This window comes from Ursus americanus, chromosome 10 (genome assembly GCF_024610735.1).
Source record: "Ursus americanus isolate L20-20 chromosome 10, mUrsAme1.1.p, whole genome shotgun sequence".
In the NCBI taxonomy this organism is placed as follows: Eukaryota; Metazoa; Chordata; class Mammalia; order Carnivora; family Ursidae; genus Ursus; species Ursus americanus.
Window position 1 is genome coordinate 61,499,054 of NC_142136.1, and position 13,801 is coordinate 61,512,854.

Here is a 13,801-nt window from a genome sequence, read left to right on the forward strand (position 1 = left end):
TTTCTCAGTACAGTGGAGTTTTTCTAAGTCATCATATATTGCCATAGATTGAATGCAGAATTAGATAAAATAATTCAGCTGTCTTTTATGAAGCCAGATATTAAAGGTATTTTCAAAAATGTAAAAAAATATTTTTTTTTTGATGTATAAGTTACAGCCATTTTTCTTAAAAGTATGTTTTTCATGTGAATATGTAATGGATTGGTTATTTTTAAATGAACGAAAAAAATAAGTGTTTAATAATTCCTCAGTTTTAATTTTAAATCCAGTCAATATTTATAGATATAACTCATAAAAACAATAGGTTTTTGAGATCCTAAATAATTTGTAAGGATGTCCTGAGACCAAAACATTTGAAAACAACCACTATACAGTATAAGCTATGGTTTGGCAAACTTCTTGCATAAAAGGTCAAATAGTAAATATTTTAGGACTTACGGGCCATAAGGTCTACGTCTCAACTGCTCGATGCTGCCATGTTAGACTGAAAGCTGCCACAGATGATATGCAGAAGAATTCACATAACTGTGCAATAAGACTTTATCATGCACAATGGACTGTAATTTCGTATGATTTTCATGTTCCACGAAATATTCTTTTTTTTCCCCCAAACATTTAGAAACGTAAAAAGCATTTTTCAGCTTGCGGAATCATATGAAAGCAGGCAAGGAAGCTGGATTTGGCCCAGCGGCCAGAGTTTGTTGAGCCCTAACATGAGCAATGCCGCAAAAAGGAGCACAAGAGAGGTGTTCTCCTGGAACCTTTCCCTCCTCTTGCTCTCAGATTCTCCCAGAGCAAAACTCTGGCCACCCCAAAGAACTGGTCAGCTTCTACCATGCTCTGGTGGAGCTGTGGCTATTGATCATGTCAGAATGCAAAGTCAGCTCTAGGAGTAGCATGAGGGACCAGTCTTCCCATTAGGAACTGTTACAGGCTTGATTTTCCCTGATGGGTCCCCCCTCGGCCCTTTGGATGTCTGAGTCACACCTCCAACATGAGCCTAGAGATGGGCTGGCCATACGTGGGACCCACATTATGCTGTAAAGAGGTGCAGATTTCTATCCACCCACCTCCCACCAACACAAATTTGGGTTTGCAGTAAGCAGAAAAAGCAGAATTATGTCTTTTTTTCTGAGAAAAATAAATTCTACCCATCATTCCTACTACTGCCTCATGTTTCTTCTCACTTAGCTACTTAAAATATAACTGACTACCAAGTAATAAAATTAATATTAACAATTTAGGTATAAAGTCAATTGAGGAGAACAGAACTTGAAGATGTTTTCTGCATTTGGGGAAATGCTCACAGTGTGGATAAAGTTATCGACTCACAAATTCTGGCCATGCTTTCCTATCTGGAGAAAATGAACACAATTTATAAATTGGATTTATAAAATCCCAGCTTAGAAATAGCCAATACATGTTGAAGGTGCTCAATGAGATACTGAAATCCTTTACTGGAAGTCCAAGTTCAAGAGTTTTAAAGACACAGTCATACCATTTCGTAAAAACTACCACATTGACCAAAGTTTTGTTCCATCATGTTTGGACAATGTAATAAATTTATTTCATTTTAAAGAATGCTTAAATTGTCAGACTTTAAAAAACAGGATAGAAAGAAATCAGAATCACTTGAAAGAAACAGAAAGACTTGAAGGTGACATTGCAAAATGAACGTTTTATCGTCTCCTTGGAGATTTTGGGTATTCAGTGGAATAAACCAGGTAATGAGGAGCCCAAACCACTCCCATGGATTTGCTTACCCAAGCCACCTACCATCTATGTGGGGCATCGTGACCGTGAGCTTGATAAGGTTTGTGTAGTCTGGGTCCTCGGGGCCCGTGTAGCGCAGCTTAGCTGAGAACGGTTCTGCTCCCACTGTCCCCGGCACCCGGGGCTGACACAGACCTCAGGGAAAAATGAACATAGTTATGCTAAAAGAACATAATAGACAGCACCTAAAGAATATTTTTAAACTAGGCACTGTAATTTTTTTAAATAATAAAGTTAAAACTGCTCTGTGGACTAAGGCATTGCTAAGAGCAGCTATAAAAAAGCCAAAGACCCTCGTGTGAGAAGTAACCGCAGCAGTTTACTAGCTACTTCTTTAGATTTCAGGTAGTTTATAAAGTTTGAGAAAAAATAGTTATTGTTCAATGTACTTTAATACACACTGAACATTTTAGGTTATAATCACATTTACAAAATCATTTTAATATAAAATGTGAACAGACACAGCAAAAAAAAAGACTGAAAGCCAGCAGGAAAAAAGTAACTATAGTTTAATCAAGTGAATTGGATGTTTACCCCAGAATAATATATATGACTAGTCATAAAGTATCATTATTTAAAATCAAATAAACTAAAAATGGGCTCATTTTTAAAACAAAACCAAACATCTCCTTAGAATCAGAGAACAAAATGTATAGAGTTTTCTCTATATAACTTCTTGCGGGGTGTGTATTATGAGTTGTAATTTATAATATATACACTGATACAAAGCATACTGATATATGCATATATATATACTGAAACACATGATGATATAAGATAATTTTCGGTCGTCTATCTCTTCGTGATCCTTAAGAATTTTGACATGAAAATCTTCCTCCAGTCTTTCCTTTAAAAGAATTACGATGTTTTCGTTTTAATATTATGGAATGACTAAGATGCTGGCTTATAATTTTAAGAGCACTAGGCAATATATAATCTCTTTTCTATTTGTATGAAACAAAGGAAATAGACAAGTATTTATTAGAACAGCAATAAAATCAGAGGCAGGCTCCAGCATCTGGGCTGTCTATTTTATTAATAGGGGGAATCATTTTAAGGCATTGTGTATTTTTTTCCTTTTGGTACCAACATAATAGTTTGGTCTTAAGAGAGACTTAACCACCATATATTTTAATCCTAACAAAAAAGCACGTTTACTATATGATATCAATAAATATTCTTCCTGAGTATATAAAGGTGGCACATACAACTTTTCTTTATGCAACAAATATATTTCTGAACCATTGTATGCAAATAAAGTTTTAAAAATAGAATCTTATAAACAGACTGTTATTTTAAAAATCTAACTTAAAAGTTCTTCTGCAGAGTAAGTGATGAGCTTATAAAGTAGATTTCTTGTCTTTTCAGTGTTGCTCCAGCTACATTCTATTCTCCACCCCCAATGTGTCTGGGCTCCAGCCCCGGACACACCTCCCTTACCATCGCAAGGTATGGGGCACTTGTAGGTACCTTTCCACCTGCACTGTCATTCCTCTGTCCCCGTCCCCAGTTAATTCCTGCTGCTGCGACAACCAGCTCATCACATAGGTGCCACGTTGTTCCAATCTGAACTTTGCATACCATCCTGCTTCATCTCCTCTCCACTCTCCCTCTCACTTGCTTCCCCATTTCTCTGCTTGTAGTTTCCAGAATATTCCATGTTCTTCCTTGCTTCTATGAGTTATTGCTCATGCTTTTTTTTCTCTGCTGTTTTCAAGATTCCTGTTTCCTGACCCACTCAGGATAGAACCAGGCACTTCTGCTGTGCCTTGTCCGGACTAAAATTTATCTGTGTCCTCAGCTTGAGTGTGAACTCCTTGAGAACAAGAGTCTTGCTTCCTTTTTCTGAGTGCCAGCAGAAAGCATAAAGTCTGGCATATAACACGTGATCAAAAAAATGTGAAATGAATAAATATTTCTTTTCTTTTTTTTTTTTTTTAAAGATTTTATTTATTTATTTGACAGAGAGAGACAGCCAGTGAGAGAGGGAACACAAGCAGGGGGAGTGGGAGAGGAAGAAGCAGGCTCCTAGCGGAGAAGCCTGATGTGGGGCTCGATCCCAGAACGCTGGAATCACGCCCTGAGCCGAAGGCAGAGGCTTAACGACTGCGCCACCCAGGAGCCCCCAAATATTTATTTTCTAATGAGTATTTTGGTAAAAGTGGATGTCATTTTTTAAGTACTTGACAAATATTAAAGAATGCATGGGGGCATTTGGGAGAATTAACCAGAAATCAGACATTGATATATTCCATGGTATCTCAGCAGTCTTCATGTGAAAATGGCAGCGCATTACCTTCCTCTCTGCCGATGGTGACGATAGAGCTCATCAGCTCCAGGCCCTCATTGCCATTGGCATTCACAGCGCGGGCCGCACACTGCACCCTGGAGCCAGGCTGGAAGTATATGGAATCTAAGGTGATCATCTTGGATGATGTAAAAAAGGTGTCAAAGTCCACTTCTCTCATGGGGCTGGTGACGCCATCAGGGCCAGCGGGTGCGCTAATTAGCCACCGGTACCGGGTCAAGGTGTCGTTGATGTTCTCACTTGCACAGATAGAGCCTGTTTTGTCATAGTCTGAGTATTTAGGGTTGCAAGCCTATGGGAAACAAATAACTGTCAGGGCCACAGTACAGAACAATGCGGAAGTTATGACTCTCTAGCTCTCCAGCCTAGTGTTGTCCCTGATGCTTTTTTTCCATTGCTACGCACTATTCATGCAACCTTCACATTTCTATTCTAGCCCTGACAGCACTGATGGAGTCTGATTTCAAACAGCCTCCTGGACATTTCCACTCTAACTTGATGCGTGTAACCTTGTTCTTCTCTTCATCTTTCATGAATCTCTGAGATCCCAAATCATTCTTGTTCTTCTCCCTCCCTCCTCTCTCTCCCCTCCTCTCTCTCAGCTTGCCCACCCCCTCCCCTGTTTCCAAAGTGACCTTGGCTGATTCTTCTTTTGCAGTGTTCAAGTGGGTGCCTTCCTTCCCATTCCCAGCATCACCTCTCATCTCATTCGGGTCTTTCTAGTCAAGTGACACACTGCTGCCTGGTGACACCCCCTCTTCTCACAGTGCTCTCCTGCCCAAGAACCCCCTGCTACCCCACCAATGAAGCCAGTAGTCCTTAACATCGCATGTAAAGACCTCTGTAACTTGGCACCAAATTATTATTTCTGCCTTGTTAATTCAATGAACGTTTACGGTGTGCCTATTCGACGTAGGTCATGATACCAGGGCTGTGGTTATATAACAATAAGTACATCCCAGTTCTGCTCACAAGGGATGTAGAATTTAAAGTCAAGAAGAGCCAAGTAAAAAGATAGTAACAACATGCCATTTTTTATGCAGCTCCCCTAGATGTCTCTTGTGTTGTAATCACTTCTTCCTGGAATGGCCTCCCCTCGTCGGACTCTTATCTTAAACTGTTGAAAGTCCACATGAACAGCCCAAGCCTCCCCTCACATGGAGCTGCAGCTCTAGCAGGCTGGTGACATTCTCATGGTAATGATCACATCTTGCCCTCTGGGAGAGTGACTGATTCCTATATATTTTTCTCTTCCTTATTTTTAAGTTCCTTGAGTGCAGAGTTCAACCCTTATTTATCTTTCTATCAATGGCAGACCCCGAGATAACACGAGATAACACACTGTGTACACATCAGTTAATAAACCTTTGTTGGATAAGGAAGAAAAATGGGAGCTTTATTTGATTAATGTGATATTTTCCTATCCAAAGTTCAAAGCTTATACCTTGTAGTAATCCGGCTTTCATTTTTTCATGGCAAAGCCAATGCTATATCGGTTAACATCTGTAATTATTTTAACTAGCTATTTTACAGTTTTTCTCAATTTTGTCTATTTCCTACTCACTGTGATACAGACGACAGGATAGCCAGACACGGGACCCGCACTATCTTTAGCTCTAGAAGTGTCATCATACATCAGTAATGACACAATTTGAGGGACAGAAGGAAAAGTGACGTCTGCCATGCTGTTCATTTCTTCTATGTACACAATGGCTTTGGTCACCTGCAAGGAAAAGAGAATTATCTGTGATTATTGAAATATTTGGCTCTAGGAGCTTCTATTGTACAGTACGATACCCATGATGCTTGACAAGCCCCTGGCTTCATTATGATGAAAACTGTCACTTGCAGAGCCCCAGCAGGGTGACAGGCCCTTTGTGGCTTGTTCTAGGTGACCCCGACACCTTGACCATGTCTGATGGCACCAGGGGAGCGTACATGAGCCCAGCGCAGCCTGGGTTGGCCAGTGGCCCACGAGGTATTTGGGTTCTATTTTTTTCTCCAAATTGTGATGATAGTGGCTGAGTCTGTTTTGGGTTATGGCATGGAAGATCCACGAAGAAGCCAGTTAGTTGCTAGGGAGAAGAATGCTGAGTGACAGGCTGAGAGAAAGCAGATCCTAGGGGTCATGTGACAGCACAGTCATGCTGACATGGATACCAGTGAAAATCAAGGCTTTCAATGAGCAGAGACCATTAAGGAGGGTACTTGATGTAATGAGCACTGGGTGCTTTATGCAACTGATGAATCACTGAATTCTACTCCTGAAACTAATAATACACTATATGTTAACTAAATTGAATTTAAATAAAAATTAAAAAAAAATAAATGAGCAGAGACCAGAAGCATAGCCTGAAACCCGGGCAGAGAGAGACACTGAGTCTCAGACAGGAGAGGAGTCGAGGAACATCTATTGGTAAGATGCCAAGACACCTTGCTGATAAATTTGTCTTAGCTCCTGAATAACCTTCCAATGTCTTACATATCACAGTTTCCAAATCTGTATCTACTTGCATTTGTAAAACAAGCTGTTACCACTTGAAGTGATTTGAATGAATCTCTGTTCCTTTCACCCCAAAGAGTTTAATACAGTGCTCCAGAAAAATAACATTAAAAGAATTATTTTTAATGTGATCAAGACTTATAAAAAATATATGTTAAAGGTTTTCTGCCCATACTTCTTGAATTTTAAATATGACTCAAAAAAAAAAAAAGTAAGGCACTGTAGCAGAAATACCACTGAGTAGTGAAGATTACGAAATGATAAGAAAACTTTAGGGATAAAAATCTCCCCAATTTGATCTCGTACTAATAGTAAAACAAATAATAGAATAGAGTTTTAAGCACATATATATATATGTGCATATATATATATATATAAATTTAAGCATAGATATTATAAACATTGATCTGTGCCCAAAGTTATTTAGTTTTAAAAATTATTTAAGGTTTAAAGGTCAAAATTCTGTCGAACATTCTTACCTTGAAGAAAATCTGGTTGAATACACAATATAAATTTAATAAGCACAGAACATCAGTGTTAGGACCATAGCATCTGGTCACTGAGGCTCTGGACATCAAGTTGATAAAGTTAGGACTAGCAGTGGGAATTGTGAGGGTTAGCCAACTGTGTTGGGGATTAAAATGTATGTTTTGGACGCCTGGGTGGCTCAGTCGTTAAGCGTCTGCCTTCGGCTCAGGGCGTGATCCCAGGGTCCTGGCATTGAGCCCCGCATCGGGCTCCCTGCTCCACTGGGAGCCTGCTTCTTCCTCTCCCACTCCCCCTGCTTGTGTTCCCTCTCTCGCTGGCTGTCTCTCTCTCTCTGTCAAATAAAATCTTTAAAAATAAATAAAATAAAATAAAATAAAATAAAATGTATGTTTTAATGAGCAGTAGCCCTGAATTCATAGTCTCATCTTTGTGCCGAGATGATGCTTTTTCTCTGGAAATGAATCTCAAATTCAGTGGTTGCCAACTGCAATGGGAAAGCTAAGTGGGCTGACGTGGGGCTCAGAGACTCTAGTCCCTGAGTTTCTATACACGTGATTTTTCAAATAAAGAGTAATAAGAACAAAATTTATTTATGAGGTGAAAAGGGGGATTATGCATGTCTCCTTTATATAAGGCTTGCACAAAATCCCAGTATTCTATTGTATACTACGTGATGCTTATATGCATTTTCCCCGATTAAAATGCTGGTCCTGAATTTATATCCGTATCTTAGTACTTACCTGTGTCTCTGCTACCATGTTCTCATCGGGTTTTAGGTGAACAGTGAAGGCCTCTCTCATCTCTCTAATCCCGTCGAAGATTACTTCAATGTTAACAATATGCTGGGTTTCTCCCTCCTTAAACTCAATTTCTACAAATGCAAAAATCACAGATTTAAGTCTTTTACATATACATACGTGCAGTTCTTGTCAAGCTTTCTTGACAGTGACTCACAATGAGGAAAACGTTGTACACTGTGGCCCAGTATACTTGTGCGTGTGTGTGTGCGTGCATAAAATGGAATCACGAGTTTGAAAAATATCACTTATTTTTACTCTATGCTTTGCATCCGAATATTTTCCATTCTATTCCATTTCATCTGAAGAAAATTCTAATCAGAAGCTACTAAATCGATGTGTTGACCCACAGTTTGAAAAAACACTGAGCTGTGGAACAGAGCAACAGTTCTAATACTGAAGCATAACCAGATAAACCGGCCTCTCGTTTCCAAAATTTCTGAACCGACGGGATACAGGTCAAGTGACTACAGCTGGAGATATTTGACGTGTGAATGGCGTTTGCATTATGGATATGTGGGTAATTGAAGGTGGATATGAGATTGTTGAGCTTTTTAATATTATATCAAGTTATATTTTAAAAAGACTTTTTTCTCTTGATGTTAATCTTGGGAACTTAGAAACGTTTTCTCGATAAATGTGAATAGTATGCTTCCCTTAATCCTGTCCCTCCTCACTAAAACAATTCGCTTCATTGTCATGAAAATTCAACTCAATTATGAGAATCTTTTTTTAAAAGATTCATTTCAAAAGTCTTAAAACATTAAAAGTTAACTGATTTTACTGAACTCAGAGGTCAGCAGCTGCCCATACCATGAGACTTGGATAAACTATTTTGTTGGTTTGACTATACCTTGTGAGAAACTGGCTCAGAAGAGAAATAAAAAAATATAATGCATAATTGTTCTAATTAGAGAAGATAGCAGATGTTGTTTCTGATATAACTCAAGTTCAATCATTATAATTCCAAATTATAAATCTTTTAAAATGTGGCAGGAGAAAATGTGTCTCCAATGTGTTTTTCTTCTGCTACTTCTATTTTTTTATTGTCAATTATGAAAAGGATTTTTTTCTTTAAAATTGAGTAAGCCAGATTCTTCTTTAAAATGAGTTCTGTTTCTAGATATGGCCATTTTCCACATTAGCCTTAGCGTGTTCTTAGAGTCTATTAGTCTTAGATTTCTCATACCCTGAGAGAATTAAGGGTTCTTGTATCAGAGAATGAAAATAGCTGATCATTTCCGGCCCACCAATTTTGTTCGGTCTGAGTTGTGTGACATTTCATTAGAAAATTAGTTTCTAGGGGCGCCTGGGTGGCTCAGTCGGTTAACTGTCTGACTCCCGATCTTGGCTCAGGTCACTATCTCAGGGTCCTGAGATTGAGCCCGGCGCTCGGCTCTGTCCTGGGCATGGAGCCTGCTTAAGATTCATTCTCTCCCTTTTCCTCTGCCTCTCCTCCCCATTCGTGCATTCTCTTTCAAAGAAAGAAAGAAAGAAAGAAAGAAAGAAAGAAAGAAAGGGGAAGGAAGAAAGAAAGAAGGGAAGAAAGGAAGAAAGAAAGAAAGAAAATCAGTTTCTAAAACCAAAAGTATCTGGGGATTTCATAGAAAAATACAGGTGTTTTGAAGTTCTTTTGTACTTTCTTCCTGCCTGGCCAAACTCAGCTGGCTATGACAGTACAAGCTTTTTCTCAGCAGGGAATGGAATTTCTGGTTCAGTGATGTTCCCATCTTGTCATTTTCCCCTCATATTTCCCTCATTCATTGCTTGTCTTAGCCCTATAATAGCATTCAAGTTTTGTAACCCCCAGAGTTAGAGACACCCAATTTCTTTTTTTAAAAATATATTTTAAAAAGATTTTATTTATTTGAGAGAGAGAATGAATGAGGGGAAGGGACCTAGGGAGAGGGAGAAGCAAACTCCCCTCTGAGCAGGCAGCTGGATGTGGGACTCGATCCCAGGGCCCTGGGATCATGACCTGAGGCAAAAGCAGACACTTAACCGACAGAGCCACCCTGGCGCTCTAGAAACCCAATTTCTAAGAAGTGAAAAGCTGAAGTATTTATTTTAAATATTTATTTATTCACTTATTTATTTAAGATTTTATTTATGTATTTGAGAGAGAGGCGAGATCTCGAGCGAGAGCATGAGTGGGGGCAGGGTGACAAGGAGACACCCCACTGAGCGAGGAGCCCAATGTGGGGCTTGATCCCAGGACCCTGAGATCATGACCTGAGCCGAAACCAAGAGTCAGATGCTCAATGCTCATAGACTGTGCCACCCACGCGCCCCTTAAATATTAAATTTGGTGTATCTTACAGTACACATGCTAGATGATAGATGGTTAAGTTTCCTCAATTACTTTAGTCTTTATCTGTCACTTTAGATATTTCTAGCACAAAAAAATGTCTCAAGTTTTCTTCTATCTTTATTATTTCTGTTTATTTGTAAGGGACTGACCTCAATTTTGACCATAAGGGAGAAATCAGAATATGGGTCAGAAGAGATTAAATTTTTATCATAAGCATTATAAATAGCATGTTTACATTTATGGGATAAAAGAGACACAAGCTGATTTACTGTCATTTAACCTTTTTTCTGACTTCATAGGTCAGTTGATCACAGAGGTATAATTTTTATGCTTCAGCAAAAAGAATTATTTTGTGTCTAAGAAAAACATTTTCTGTTAAAGGTCATCTTACTCAGCTTTAGAAGATGTTTCCTTCATGTAAAATCTGCTCTTGCTCATTATAGAAAGACTTATTTTAGATTTTTCTGATTTAGTAGCTAATCAGTGTTTTTCCTCTCCTTCTGGGTTGTATGTGATTTATTTCAAATACATTATCATTCTCTGCATGGAGAATAATCTGAGGATAACTTTGAAGCTCTACAGTAGTCAAACTTTTTACCATAGAGGCAAAGAAAACAACTTCTTTGCAGAAGATGCTTTTTTTTCCTACTGCCTCATCAACTTTATTATGGACTCAGTAAAACCTATCCTTCACTTTCTAAACTTTTTTTTTTCACAAGTTACAAGATCAAGATGAATGCCTGAAACTTTATGATCAAGAACTAAAGATTGTTGGTAGTAAGAAGTAGGAAACTAGAAACAAAGTGGATAAGTAGAACTCTACATAATTTATAAACTGAACTTTGCACATCAATTTACATCTATTCTGTCAGCAAATAATTGATAAAGAGACAGAGAAGAGCTGATTGTATTAATTACTCATAAAAATAAATGGTGAAATGGTCCAAAAATTAGAAGGAGGAGGGGGGGGTAGATGAAAAGCATCCATAATGAAATCCTAAGGCCCGGAAAATTCATGGTCTTTTTGGTTGGCATTCCAAATGGTTTGGTTGGCAGCCTTTTACTGCCCTCCATTAACACAAAATTTTCTACCTTTAAGTTTTAGATCGTTGGTGTTCTATAAACTAAAAAATATCAGCTACCATGCATATTTTCAGTGTACTAGAATATTCTAGAATAGATATTTAGTATCTGATTACCATAATGAAGGTAAAACCTATTAAAAGTTAAAGTAGACTCAGAACGTAAGGTCATCTATGTTCTTAAAATTTCCCTAGGTCCTCATGCATAAGCCCTGTAAGTCAAAAAGGAAAATTTTGGAACTAAATTCTACTGCCATTATTTTTCTGACGCAGATTAATGTAAAGGAGTAGGTCTAATTTTATTTCAGTTGGGTATTCTCTTCTTTTTCTCAAGGGCACCAGGGCCAATATAGAGTGTGAGCACCACCCACCTGGGGGCAGGTCCTGGAAACCCCCATACCTTCTGACACAGGGTGATAGTCTTCTCCAGAGGTGGCAGAGCCATCCTTGGTGTGGACTCGCACGATGGAAACTTTTGAAGTATCTCCTTGGCGAATCACTGGTATTTTTACAACCACGGACTGTCCCGGTTCTTTGGGTTCACGGACGCTAAATTTGGTTTCTCCAAATTTAATAACAGTCTCTAAAATTGTGGGAAACATGGACAAATTAAAATGTAAAGGAAATGCTTTTTTCTTCATTTCTAATGTTTCTTTCCATATGTGTGGAGTTTAATTAGTATTACACTCCTGGCTTCTCTCTGTCCCCTCACCCATCAATATTGGTGAGTGGATTAGGAGAAACTGAGTGTGGATTGTCCAGTTCCTTCCTTGGGAATTAACCAGCCCCAGAGAGCATGTACTCCGGGCAGCCTCTATGTGCCATAAGTCTTGCAGGAGCAGGTCCCTGGGGGCGGGGGGAGAAAGTGCTGACCTGCGGCTACCTCTATCCTACGGGAGGTATGGACATGTGGGATTTAGCATTAGATGTAAAGCATATTCTCCAACATCAACTTTCAATTTTCATTGTTCATTTGATTCCTCATTTGTCTTAGTCTTTTTTCCTATTTCTCAGTTGCTTTAAAACCCTTGTCAGAAAGAGGGGGTTATTTTCTGAGCCACCTAAAATGTTAACATAGATGGGTTTCAATTCTTAATTTACAGGTGAGGATAAGAAATAACTTCTTACTATCAGCATCATCTTGGATCCTTATCAGAGTTTCATTTTGTTCTCCAACTGCAGCCCCAAAGGGGGAGTTGCTTTGTGGGGTGCCAAGAACCAGGCGGAGTTCCTCTACCTCCTCATAGAGTTTGTCGTCCATCAGCTCAAGGACACAAGGCTTTTCTGTCTCACCTGGAGCAATGATAATGACAGCATATCAGTTATGTCCCATCATGACATCCCAATCACATCCCAGGCCCCAAAGGATACAAGGGCATAAGCATCACGGGCAAGGATGTTATCTTTTTCCCTGCTGTACTGACAGCGCAAAGAAGAGTATCTGGTGTGTAATCAGCCTCCAATAAGTATTTGCTGAACGAATGACTAAATGTTTGAACATATGCAATGAGAGCCCTGATTTGTATAGGAAATTTCTTCAGTGTCTGCTTTTAAGTTCTGTCGGTCATCTTAGAAAACAAGGGATAAAGAGAAAATACCAATTTTATGTATGAATTTCTAGAATTATGATTAAGAAGGAAATTTATACACCTTGTACAGGATGATCAGAGTTAATCTGACCATAGGACTAGTTTCTAGTACAATTGCTGGATCAAAGTGATCGAACATTTTAAGGCTCTGAATTCATATTAAAAGTGTGATTTCTATTTCCTTGTATTTCTCTCATTTGAACACTATCTCCCAGCATTAGGAAATCTATACATTTGCCACCAAATACATTTTGAATAAACAATACAATACATCACCAGAAACTAATTCATAAATTGATACAGACACCAGAAAGCCACTGATTCAATCTGTTACAATCTATTTCACCTTATTATCACATAGGGCACACAAAACCACATCACAAGCTTTTGAGGTCAAGAATGTGTATTTTCCTGATGTGTATTTCTCATTAACAACTTGGCTTCCTCAAATTCCAAATAAAAATTTCAAGCTCCACCACCTTACCAGGGAGAAATGTGATGACGGAGCTATCAGTGTTTGGACGTTCCTCGAAGTCCGTCATCACCTGTGCAGACCCCTGCCGTGTGTAGCATCTCACCGAAGACCTGTAGTGAACGTCTCCAGTCCTGTGGATCATTGCAACTATCTGCTCGTCGTCTTCATTGCCAGTATATATGCGCTCTTTGAACTGCATCTTAGGCACTGCAAAGTAAACAAATATATGGATCAAGGTGAACAGAAATTTCCTTAAGGAAAAGGCATTTCTGAAGCAAGGTTTAGTGGAAAGAGTAATGGAACAAAAGTGAGAATTGGATTCCAGTTTCCATCCAGTCACTTGACAATGTTTTGGCCTTAAGCAAATCACTTAAATAAATTGTTTTGATTTTCTTATCTTTGAAATTCTGCTCTGCCTATTTCACGGAGTAGGCAGATGCAGTAAAATGCTAAAAAGTAGATAAAACCAGAGAC

The 13,801-nt window shown here is 38.8% G+C and overlaps 1 protein-coding gene across 1 annotated transcript in view; it reads right to left on the reverse strand.

Annotated features, from left to right (window-relative positions):
- Positions 1 to 13,801, reverse strand: part of FREM2 (FRAS1 related extracellular matrix 2) — a 156,547-nt gene that overhangs the window by 22,615 nt on the left and 120,131 nt on the right. The window contains exons 9-15 of the mRNA XM_045796914.2: positions 13,337 to 13,534; positions 12,392 to 12,556; positions 11,664 to 11,846; positions 7,814 to 7,944; positions 5,646 to 5,804; positions 4,070 to 4,373; positions 1,777 to 1,908 (exon numbers count right to left, since the gene is read on the reverse strand). Coding sequence (XP_045652870.2) covers positions 1,777 to 1,908; positions 4,070 to 4,373; positions 5,646 to 5,804; positions 7,814 to 7,944; positions 11,664 to 11,846; positions 12,392 to 12,556; positions 13,337 to 13,534 — 1,272 coding nt within the window. The remainder of the gene's footprint in view (positions 1 to 1,776; positions 1,909 to 4,069; positions 4,374 to 5,645; positions 5,805 to 7,813; positions 7,945 to 11,663; positions 11,847 to 12,391; positions 12,557 to 13,336; positions 13,535 to 13,801) is intronic.